This window comes from Carya illinoinensis, chromosome 4 (assembly GCF_018687715.1).
Source record: "Carya illinoinensis cultivar Pawnee chromosome 4, C.illinoinensisPawnee_v1, whole genome shotgun sequence".
NCBI classification, from domain to species: domain Eukaryota; kingdom Viridiplantae; phylum Streptophyta; class Magnoliopsida; order Fagales; family Juglandaceae; genus Carya; species Carya illinoinensis.
Window position 1 is genome coordinate 8,752,684 of NC_056755.1, and position 12,680 is coordinate 8,765,363.

At 39.3% G+C, this 12,680-nt stretch overlaps 1 protein-coding gene across 1 annotated transcript; it reads left to right on the forward strand.

Annotated features, from left to right (window-relative positions):
• Window positions 1–7,892: 7,892 nt before the first annotated feature.
• On the forward strand, window positions 7,893–11,469 carry LOC122307524 (vacuolar protein sorting-associated protein 20 homolog 2-like). The gene is made up of 6 exons (XM_043120444.1): window positions 7,893–8,101; window positions 9,167–9,319; window positions 9,651–9,803; window positions 10,580–10,663; window positions 10,969–11,119; window positions 11,195–11,469. The coding sequence occupies exons 1-6, from the start codon at window positions 8,000–8,002 to the stop codon at window positions 11,218–11,220; spliced, it is 669 nt and encodes a 222-aa protein (XP_042976378.1). The 5' UTR covers window positions 7,893–7,999; the 3' UTR covers window positions 11,221–11,469.
• The last annotated feature ends 1,211 nt before the right edge of the window (window positions 11,470–12,680 follow it).

Here is a 12,680-nt window from a genome sequence, read left to right on the forward strand (position 1 = left end):
AGTTCGACAATATCATAGAATTGCATCATCCATTTACTTTTTTTCAACATTGGATCATCTTGTCTCATTACATGCCCATCAGAAGTTGGTATGTCAAGAATAGTCCGGCTCTTAGCATTGATGGTCCATCTCTCTAGAATATAATGATGTGGCAAGAAATCTAATTTCGATTTCTTCCCAAGGACACATAGGATATGCCGACAAAGAATCCCCACAAACTAAAACATATGACATGTACATATTGCCTTCACTTCTCCACTATCCAAGGTCACCTGATAAATAGATATTCTTTGTCATTCCGTTTGACTCCGTATATCTTACTTTCACCATCTGTTCCAACTTTGGTTGGAATGTACCGTTGGCTATTGAATAGCTCATCCTGGAAGATCATGAAAGACTTCCTTGTATATATTGAGGCTGCATCTTTTTCAATTTTCCATAACGTTTTCATAATCGCCCGTGTCGATTTTGTTCGCACGTCCTTCTCTTTCTCCTTGAAATAACGTGCATCTAAGGCTTTCTCGTGTTGATGCACAAAATCACTCACCATTGTGCTCGAACAAACATAATCTTTAAAAAATTTATTCATGCTCTCGCTCCTTTGGGTTGTTGACATACCGGCACAAAACGTGGTTCGCAAGTAAGCTGGAACTTACTTATCCCTTCGGTTGTAAAGATTTTGCAGCTAATCATTATCCACTAGACCATACTTCGCTAGTATTGAACTCCACTCCTGCTCAAACTCATCAACAGTTATTGTCTTATGGATACAATAACGGAACTCTTTTTAAAAGTCGGGAACTTGTTATACACATGTGCCAAATGTTCTAGGAATTTCTGTAAAATATGCCACAGGCACAACCTATGGGTTGTATTTGGGAGGACCTCACTAATGGCCTTCGCCATCGCCTTATCATAATCAGTAATTATAGTTGAAGGGGCATGCCCAAGCATTGCCTCTTGCCAAGTTCTCAATAGCCAAATATAGGATTCAGCTGTTTCATTAACTAACAATGCACAACCGAACATTATAGTTTGGTGATGATGATTCACCCCTGAAAATGGCACGAACGGCATCTTATAGATATTTGTCAAGTAAGTCGCATCAAACGTGACCACATCTCCAAAATATTGATATGCGGCCCTTGATCTTGCATCTGCCCAAAAACAACTTCTCATACACTCATTCTCATCAACTTGCATGGAATACACAAACCCAGGTTCTTTACACTGCCTATCAAGAAAGTACGCATACAACCTTTGTGCATCTCCTTCTTCAAACAATTTCCTTCTTTTATTCCCAAAAAATTCTCGACGTCCTTACCAATGCATCCAACATTAAAATCACCACCTGATTCTTTGCTCAACACCGACATTATCTTCCTTGTCGGTACACCGGACTCATTCAAAGTGAGAATGAGTTTTTTTGGACACGTGTTACGCCTCTATGTCCACGAAGAAAACTAGTGCTTCTCGGTATAAGTAGCTCATGGTTGTGTTCACGGATGGACTTGCATACTTTCCACTTTTGACAATCTTTTTTTATACACATTGTTGCTTTACACCCAATCTTTGTTTCTGCATGTTCAGGGATTCTCCGTTCTATTTGCTTCCGACTTTCACGCTGAAATCCTTCCCTTGAGCAAACATACTCTACTAGAATTAGTTTTCTGTCATCCTTTGATAATCGAGTATGGTTGGTCCTCATTCCAAAACCCGTTCGTCTTGCATACGCCTTTTAAAATGTTTAAGCATCTTCAACCTCATCAAATTCCTTCCCAACGAATGGTTCAATAAGACTACTACTCGAACTGGAAATCTTATTGACTTCATCTCCATCTTCCACTTCCACTTCCACTTCCACATTAACTCCATCTTCCACCGCTCGATCTCGCTCTTCCACATTCACTTCATCTCCCTCATTCACACAGTCTCCCACACCCACATTCATATCATTTTGTTCTACTCCAATTTCAGCATCACTGCTAACATCTTCAACCTCAGGACAATTTCTACTAATCATGATCTCAACTTCATCACTATCCGAACTTGACAAAAAATCATACAAAAAAATATAAAAAAGGAAAACAATTCTTGTAAAGAAATTTTCTGTTATAAATATAGAAGCATAGCAATTCTTGTAATAAAAATTTCTGTTGTAAAAAAAAAACATAGAAGCATAACAGTTACTGAATTTGACGTGCATATATGCATCAGTTCCTCTTTCTATTATAATTAACGCCATGTTAGATTCCAACCTCCCTCAACCACATGCCAAAATAAATTTTCAAGAAGATGAAAATTCCAACAATCCTCTTTTAATGAATTAGATGGCCGACTCATTTTTTTTTTAACAGTGATATATACCTTAAGTGGATTTAGCAGTGATGAACAACTAAAATGGGATGTTTTCTACCTATCAAATCTGTCACGTATAACAGAGTGTATGACTCCAATGGCATGAACAATATTCACAATATAAGGATGAACAAACACACCGACCCAAATATTATCTGGGATTTTATTTCGAATCATCCATACCGAATTTGGAAATGGAGTTTACATCCAATAAATCTGTCAAGCGTATGGCATCAGATTCAAGATTACAATAATAACTTATAATGGCTTTACAGATCGACTGAATGTGAGACGAAATAAAACCCAAAACGTAATAGATCTAAGTTCACAATCTGAAAACAAGAATTTATCGGATGCAAAATCGACCATGTGCGACGGGCTGAGGCTGAAGTGTGCGACGTGATTTTTGGGCCGGAAGTGAATGCTACGACGGTGTTAGGGACCTCGGTCTAGTCCCTAAACACTATGGTTCTCTAGATCCGCTTCACCCAACTATGACCGATGAGCCTATCTTTCTTGCTTGCCTTCTTATTTGAGTCTATACTTGTGTGATGAGATTTGGTGAGTATGGATGATGGGTGTTTGTGGTTTGTGAATTGGATCTTGGTGGGATGGTATGGTGTATGGGATGATGGTATGGTATGGTATGGTATGGTATGGTATGGTATGATGATGGTCGAATGGTGTGATTAGGCTATGGTAGGCCCCCCTTGGGTGGTATTATGGTGATTATGGAAGTGAGGCTAGGGTTTAAGGTTTCCTAAAATATAGGAAATCCTTATGGAGGCTAGGGTTTATGGTAGGGAATATGGAGGCACTAGATCTAGTGTAAATCTAGGGCTTTATGATGAAAGAGGTTTAGATCTAGGATTATGAAAGGTCTATGGATGATAATATGGTGATGCAATGATATGGAAGTGAAGGAAATATGAAGGGAATAATCCAACAAGGCTAGATCTACTTGGCAAAGTAGATCTAGTGTGTTGGGATGATATGGGGCGTGTGATATAATGTTAAGTGCAAAAAGAGTAATGCAAATAACAAGTAAATAACAAGATTGAAACTCAATAATGGAAAAGAGAAACAAACTTGCTCATAGATTGATAGATGAACAACACCCGTCCACAAACGTCAAGGTGTTGAATTTCTATTTAGAATTCACACGGGTTGCACCCAAATAGCCCAAATGCCAAGCACCGAAGGAGATCTCAAGAACAAATAAGCCAACCACAAAGGGAATTTGTCAAAAGATAATGAAAGATGGGACTAGGGTAGCCTTTATATAGGCTTACAAGGGGAGAGTCCTAATGGTGCTTGAACAAGGAAATAAATCCTAGAAATGAATTAATTCCTAATAACACTAGCCTAAGGAATTAATTCCTAGTTGTACTAAAACAAGGAAATAATGAAATATATAAATACTAGATGGTTTTATTAAAATAATAAAATGCTGATAAAATTCTGGCAGTGGGGCCCATGTGGGACCCACGGCCTGACTGGTGCTAGCCGGTGCTGAAAATGGCCCATGGCATGGGCCATGGCGCTGGCTGGCTAGTCTGGTCCGTGGGCTTGCCATGGCATGCTGCTGTCTCACCATGGGGGCCGACTAGGCATGTCAGTGAGTGTGTCAAGGTTTGTCTCGAGGTAACTTTTCTAGAGGGTCTAACATTCCCCCTCCTTTCAAGCACATCCTTGCCCTCAAGGATAAAATTTGAAAATGCCCATGCCCTCTCCTCATTTTCTTCCTTAGCCATCTCCATGGCAAAACAATGTGCCCCTCCTTTGCGCAATTTTTCTAACATTGATGCCTCACCCGACTTGGTCTCATTGGATGCTAAAGTTACCCATACATTCTTCTTGGACCCTACCTTGAATTCCATGGTCCTTTTGTTGTAGTCAAGCACTACCCTTCTAAGGCTCTTGAGCCATGGATTGCCCAATACAATATCAAGCTCCACCAAAGGAAGTATGTGTAAATCCGCCACTACTCTTACTCCTTGCATATTCATTTTTACTTCTTTCACTAGCCCTTCACATTTCATCTTGTCCCCACTAGCCATCTTTACCTCAAATGGCTCTATAGCAAACGGATTCAACCCAACCTTGGCAACAAGGGTGGCGTTGATGAAGTTGTGTGTAGAGCCACTATCTACCAACAAAGGGACTTCTATTGTTCCTATCCATGCCCTTACCCTCATGGAGGTATGTTTTTGGGTCTCTATCAAGGTATTAAGGGACAACTCAGCCTCCTCATAATTTTTGTTCACTTTGGTCTCCTCTTGGTTGTTCTCTTGGCTAGAGGATTCCACAAAATAACCATCATCCTCTTCCTCACTTCTCTCATCAACCAACATGTATACTTGCCCCGATCTACATTTGTGCCCTATGCCCTATTTTTCTCCACACTTAAAACAAAGGCCATTCTTTATTCTATCTTGGACCTCTTCTCTTGAAAGCTTCTTCACTTCAAGTGGCTTAGATTTAGAAGCATCTCCCGTTTCCTCCTTGCCTTTCCAAGGAACATTGGTTTGCAAGGGTGTAGTAACCTTACTCCCCATTTCCTTAAATTGACGTTTCTCCATATTAGTGCTCTCTTCTAGGATCTCTGCCATCCTCATAGCTTTTTAAATCTTAGAGGGTTGCTTCAACTTAACTTCCTTGGCTATCCAAGGCTTCAACCCATCCACAAATGTGCCCACAAGGGCCTCCTCGGACCACCCTCTCACAAGAGTTTGTAGTTGCCTAAACTCTTCAATGTAACTATGCACTTTACCTTCTTGCCTCAACTTGGCAAGTTGGCCATGGTGGTTAATGGTAGGAGATGGCCCAAATTGCATGAGGAACTCTTTTTCAAAAGTCGTCCAACTCAATCTTCTCATCTCCTTCTCATATTGGTCCTGGATCCACCTCCACCACTTGCTTGCTTTTCCTTCCAAGTAAAAACATGCTGCTGACACTCTTTCTCTCCTTGGTACTTCATAAGTGTGAAAGTAGTGATCGACCTTGTCAAGCCATTCATAAGGATCCCCACCATTGAACTTAGGAAAGTCCACCTTTGGTCTCTTGAGTCCCCGGTCATAAGGCCGGTTTCCTCTTCTATCATCATGGTACTCATTATCATATCGTCGCCCATAATGTCCTCCATCTCTATCATGGTGATGACGTCTTCTCTCTTGGTGGTCTCCACGGTCGTAAGGCCTCTCTCTCTCATGAGCATATGTGGCCTCATGTTCTTCTTCTCTTTGTGGCCCTTGAAATCTCACATATTGTGGTTCTTCTCTCACACTAGGGGATCTAGTGTGATGTAGTGGATTTAGGATCCACCTTTGAACTGCCACATGGTCATTCTCAACACGACCACCTCTTCGAAACTCACCTCTTTGTGGCTCTTGCATGGACTCGGTAACACTTGTCTCAACCCCATCAACAAAGGCATCGTGCCTTGGTTCATTGGGCTGAGGTGGTGGCCCTTGGCCACGCCCTTCGGCTAGTCTCCTTTCAATTCTATCTATGTCTTCATGCCTTTCTCTCTTCAAACTTTCAATGGCCCTTCTATTCTCTTCATTGTTCCAGTTGCTCACATTCATGGCCATCCTTAATTCGGCCAAAACAGTCATGACCTCATCAAGGACGCTATGGATCCGTGTACTTTATCCTTCTAGTACTTCAATTCGGTCCCTATGGGAACCACTTGGCCTCTCGGGCCCCGTTGCACTCTCTTGCATGGTAAGGACTTCTCTTGATCTCCGAACAAAGCAATGCTCACAATGAAATGGGCAAGACTATCAATGAAAAGAGGCTAGCCTTAATGAAATAGGCAAGCCTCTCAATGAAAGCACCAATTACTGTTAGGGACCTCGGTCTAGTCCCTAAACACTATGGTTCTCTAGATCCGCTTTACCCAACTATGACCGATGAGCCTATCTTTCTTGCTTGCCTTCTTATTTGAGTCTAGACTTGTGTGATGAGATTTGGTGAATATGGATGATGGGTGTTTGTGGTTTGTGAATTGGATCTTGGTGGGATGGTATGGTGTATGGGATGATGATGGTATGGTATGGTATGATGATGGCCGAATGGTGTGATTAGGCTATGGTAAGCGCCCCTTGGGTGGTATTATGGTGATTATGCAAGTGAGGCTAGGGTTTAAGGTTTCCTAAAATATAGGAAATCCTTATGGAGGCTAGGGTTTATGGTATGGAATATGGAGGCACTAGATCTAGTGTAGATCTAGGGCTTTATGATGAAAGGGGTTTAGATCTAGGATTATGAAAGGTATATGGATGATAATATGGTGATGGAATGATATGGAAGTGAAGGAAATATGAAGGGAATAATCTAACAAGGCTAGATCTACTTGACAAAGTAGATCTAGTGTGTTGGGATGATATGGGGCGTGTGATATAATGTTAAGTGCAAAAAGAGTAATGCAAATGACAAGTAAATAACAAGATTGAAACTCAATAATGGAAAAGAGAAACAAACTTGCTCATAGATTGATAGATGAACAACACCCGTCCACAAACGTCAAGGTGTTGAATCTCTATTTGGGATTCACACGAGTTGCACCCAAATAGCCCAAGTGCCAAGCACCGAAGGAGATCTCAAGAACAAATAAGCCAACCACAAAGGAAATTTGTCAAAAGATAATGAAAGATGGGACTAGGGTGGCCTTTATATATGCTTACAAGGGGAGAGTCCTAATGGTGCTTGAACAAGGAAATAAATCCTAAAAATGAATTAATTCCTAATAACACTAGCCTAAGGAATTAATTCCTAATTGTACTAAAACAAGAAAATAATGAAATATATAAATACTAGATGGTTTTATTAAAATAATAAAATGCTGATAAAATTCTGGCTGTGGGGCTCATGTGGGACCCACGGCCTGACTGGTGCTAGCCGGTGCTGAAAATGGCCCATGGCATGGGCCATGGCGCTAGCTGGCTGGTCTGGTCCGTGGGATTGCCATGGCATGCTGCTGGCTCACCATGGGGGCCGACTAGGCATGTCAGTGAGTGTGTCGAGGCTTGTCTCTGGGTAACTTTTCTAGAGGGTCTAAGAGACGGGCTGAGGTGGAGGTTGCGACGGCCTGAACTGGAGGCTGCGACACCTGAACTGGAGGTTGCGACGAGCTGCAGTGTGACGGACGACGTGAGTGAAGGCTGCGGCGTTGAGGGAACCAGGAACGATTTTCCCTCTATTTTTACAAACCAAATTCTATTGTGCTATCTCCTGTCGTGTGCTGCATGGAATTAAGATGAAGCCCACTGACGTGTCAGGCTGTTATTGGTTGCTGTTTAAGTGTTGAGAACAACATGACCGTTCCGAAGAGGAACTGTTTTAAGAATAATATTATGTACAATTACTTGTTTGTATTCATTATGTATTTCATTAATGTGATTGAATATATTAATTTATTTTAATATACAATTAATAATATCAATAAAATGTAAAAATAGACGTAAAAATAACTATAAATGAAATTTTTATAATTTTAAATGACAATGCGACTTGCTTGAAGTGGGCCCAGTGGACTATTCATAAGTAACAGCTCCTCCGAAGTGTCGGAGACGGAAGGGAGAATAATTTCTCTCAACCAGAACGACAGAAGGAAAATCAAAATCCCAGTTTGGAAGAGATGGGTAATCTATTCGTGAAGAAGCCCAAGATCACTGACGTCGATCGAGCGATTCTTTCCCTCAAGACCCAGCGACGTAAGCTCGCCCAATATCAACAACAGGTCCCGCCCTCTCCTCCCTCTAATACCTTCCACTTTGTTCTTTTTGAAGTTCATAACTCTGAATTTATCGAAGTTATGTTAGTTTTGGGGAATTCTCCTGGTTTTCTATTTGTTTCTCGTACGCGGATTTTAGGAAGACCGAAAGGGAAAAAAAAATGAAGGAAATGAGGGATTTTGGTTGGCGGGAGAAAGCGCCTGACACGATCGACTCTCTAAATATTGTAAGTTCTTAGGGGAGAAACAAAGGAGCAATTATACGAGGAAGCATCAGGCATTAAGAGAAGTGATAGATTATGCATTAGTTTTACTATTTCTTTTGTTGGGAAATACGAGGAACACTTTGCTGTTGTATTAGAGAAAACTTGTATGGGAGTCTTGATTCTCAGACAGATGCCCTTTAGCAGTTGGAGTCATCACCCTTCTTCCTTATTAATCGAGACTGATTAGGTCCAATAAAAGTTTGTCCATATCTTATTAATTTGGTCCCTAGATTATTCGGACCTGAAAAAGAATGACTTGACATGTATTTCAAAGATGTGCGCTTTACTTAGATTGGGCACACGATATGCTTATGCTTTCACTTCATGATTAGCTTCCACGAGGCCTGTTCACTTTAAGACTGGCTTGTATACCAAGGGTTTATGACATTTTTATTATATTACTTAATTGCGGAATAAAACAGTGACAACTAAAACATCACTGACTTGTAGATATGTATGCATTGGCATGCATGCGTTTCTTTGAACTCTGGACTTGTTAGTCTGTGCTCACTCTTCATTGCAGCTCGTTATGTATAGGTGTTTGGTTCTTTCACCGTGTGCGATGTCCTATATTTATTTATCTAGTGCCTTATTTATTTATTATTTCTGGACATAAATATCATTCAATCACTTTAGTTCAATCAAACCAGCTTGGCAAATGAAATTCTGCAGAATGATAAGCAGAATTTAAAATCATCACTAGTTTAGTTTCAATAAGTGGCAATGAAGTTATATTTTGAACTCATACGCATATTCATTTAACTGAGTCCATATGTTGCTTCCATCTGTGATCTACCATTTTCAGCTTGATGCAGTCATTGAAGCGGAAAAGCAAGCTGCAAGAGACTTGATTCGTGAAAAGAAAAAGGAAAGAGCCTTGTTAGCATTGAAGAAGAAAAAAGCACAAGAAGAATTATTGAAGCAAGTTGATGCCTGGCTTATTAATGTTGAGCAACAAGTAATTATACCAACATGCAGCTTCTTCTATTCAAATTTTTGTCTTCCCTCTTTCCTTTTTTTTTTCTCCTTTAGTTTTCTCCTCGGCAGCTGTTCAACCCAGGAGTACTCCACTGATTCAGATGCTTTTTCAGCTGTTTCCCCTCTCTCCCCTTTTCTCTCCCTTTGCCTTTTCAGCCCAACAATCCTCAGTAGTTGTTAAATTTTTTCTCCAACTTAAATGAATGACTGGCTTTTATCTATTGCAACTATCCTCAAACTTGCCTACAAGTTTTATGTGATTGTGTTCTTTGAGAGAACTTTTAGATACTCTACCTCACATTTTAATTCAGTTGGCAGATATCGAACTGGCAAGCAAGCAGAAAGCTGTTTTTGATAGTTTGAAGGCTGGTAATAATGCAATTAAAGCTATTCAAAGTGAGATCAACCTGGAGGATGTTCAAAAACTAGTGGATGATACTGCTGAAGCGAAAGCTTATCAAGATGTAAGCCTCTTATATTTTTTGTTTCTCTTTTAATGCATGGTCAAGACCGGCATATTGCTTAATTTTCGGCCTGGTAGATTCTGAAAAGCATATATCACTGACCGTTGAGAAACATTTTTCCATCATCTTAAAAGAGGTTTAGTAATCTGTTTAGATTCTTCTGCTAATTTAGCTCTGTGAGATTGAAGGACTGCTTGTTTACATGGGTTGAGGTGTTGAATATAATTATTTTGGAAATTCTCTCTCTCTCTCTCTCTCTCTCTCTCTCTCTCTCTCTCTTCCTTTATTTGAGATAAAATTGCAGCTGTAACATCTTTGAAATGGAATAGGTCACCCGAGCATCAAACATTTATTTCTTTCTTTTTTTCTTTTTTACATAGCAATGGTTATATAAGCTAGAGTTCAGATTTCAGAATAAGTGTGCTATAAACCAAGATTAGGCCACATGATTAAAATCGTCTGTATAGGTCTCCCTCTTTGCATTCCCTTTTTTGATCAGTGGTAGCAGGGAACGCTTATAGCATTATAAGTATTCCCTTATAATGCTTATAATGTGCGCTGTGTTTGCTCTTTCATGTTTCTCTTTTTGGAGACTAACAAAAAAAATTCACTTTTTATAGATTGACCATCTTTGTTCTACATGCTACTTTGTCCAGCTTCTTGTAAAGGGAAAAAAAAAAAAAAATCCCAAACTTAATAGTTAATACTCCATCTTCGAATTGTTTGAAATTTTAATCAATATCTCTCAAATGTTTGCTTCCGCGTTTCTTATGAAGGAAATTAATGCCATATTGGGGGAGAAATTATCAGCAGAAGATGAAGAAGAAGTATTGGCGGAATTTGAGAACTTGGAAAGCCAGGTATATAATTTTTCTATTCAAATAACCGGTTCATTTCTTGCCTGAATTTGTTAATGTTGATATAACCATTACGATATTGATTATTTTGTCCATTTCTAATTTTCCTTTATGTAAGTTGCGTAAATTAATGTCTTTGTTTCTGTTCAGTGGTTTTTTTCTTTTCCCTACTTGGACGATTCACTTTTTTTTTCTATGCTAAATCCAGTAGACAGCTGTTGAGCTTTGAGTTTTTGTCCATTTCTAATTTTTACTTTGTATGTTTGCATTGCCATTGCCTTGCACCATTAAACCCTTCCTGTGTTAAGATCAACCTTCAAGATCTGCCTGATGTTCCCACTTCAATACAATCTCCTGAAGAACGTGATGAGAAGTTGGACCTTCCAGACGTGCCGACCAAAGCACCAGTTGCACCTGAAGTGGTTGCTGATGATGCTGAAGTATCCACGAAGAGGAAAGGTCTCTCTCTCTCTCTCTCTCTCTCTCTCTCTCTCTCTCTCTTCAATTTTCTAACTATAAATGCTTGAAACACAGTCATGGAGGAACCGTTGCCAGCTTGATTGGGAAAAACATGGAATCAACAATGACAGTGCCATCACGTCAAGCTTTTACTAACTTCAATGGACAATCTCCTTGTAACCTGCATCAAGTGCTGTCTTATTCAGTCAGTTTTTATGGATCCTTGCAATTGTGTAGATTTTAATTTGGGTTTCAACTTTTGCGACATTGGATGTACAGATCTGTATCTTTACAACATTCTTGGAATCTATGTGCATAAAGGTATTGCAAAGTACTGGTTACCTGATCAATTTTACTGAGCCTATTTGCTACGCATGTCTGAACACAATAAATTATAGAAACCTTTCTCTAGATGCCAGGTCGGGGAACAATCACTTCCTTATTTTGCATTGTTCACTGTCCTTCTGATCGTACGGTTTGCATCTCGACAATGTTCTTCATGAACTTTGAATCCTTCTCTATGGAGGAAAACAGGGCTTGCTATGATCAGGTGGCGGATGATACAAAGTTGATGCTGATGATAATATGTGGCATGCTGTCTATGTTCAAAGGGAAGGTAACCAAGAAATGATTCCCCCGTCATTGGAGCAAGTGTGGATCGATAATTATCCACCTTTTATTCTATCTTTTGTACAAAGGGTACTGGTTTCACGATGATTGATGTGAATGAAAATCTACATTATCTGAAAAGAAAAATAACTGCAAAGAAGATTCTCTCCATCTTTTTGTCAACTGAAATGGGCAGCATCGGGGAGCACTGTGTGATTGGCAGGATAAAATGATATCAGATTTCCTAGCATTGTTTCATCCTGACAAACATAAACATGGTACCACACCTCCAAAGCACATCAGTTCGGTAACTTGAGAATCAATGGGATGATATCAGATTCAAATTTTCAAGTCAAATTGAGCAGAAATGTCTGATTTCAACTTCTTCACATAGAGCGAAAGAATTGAGCAATTCTTGGCATCGCAAAGCAGACCCAAAGCTATAACCTCTTTAAGATCTCATAATCATCCTGTTCTTCTATTTTCCACACCTTTTGGCAGAAATGATACCAAATAATCAGAGCTACGAGTTTGGTAGAGGATTGAAAAGTGTGAGTTTGTGCATATGTGATCCTTCCAGCACCCATTTGAACTTCAAAGATATTTGAAGAAGTCCCTTTGGGGAGCAGAGAATAATCAGACAACATATATGGCCCCGTTTGGATTGAGAAGTGGTCTTAACTCATCTTATTTTTTTATCACAATTTTTAAAATTTTTATACAAAATATAATAAATAATTCAAAAATTTCAAATTCTAAAACAATAATAATATTAAAAAATAATATTCTAATAATATTTTATTTAATTTTTAATTTTTATCTCAATTCATTTTATCTTATTTGTGAAAACAAACGAGGCTTGCATTTTCGAATTCCCAACAATTTGACAAGAACAATTATATTTTTATAACTATAATACTATTGTATAATGAACTCTATTTTAATCTCACTC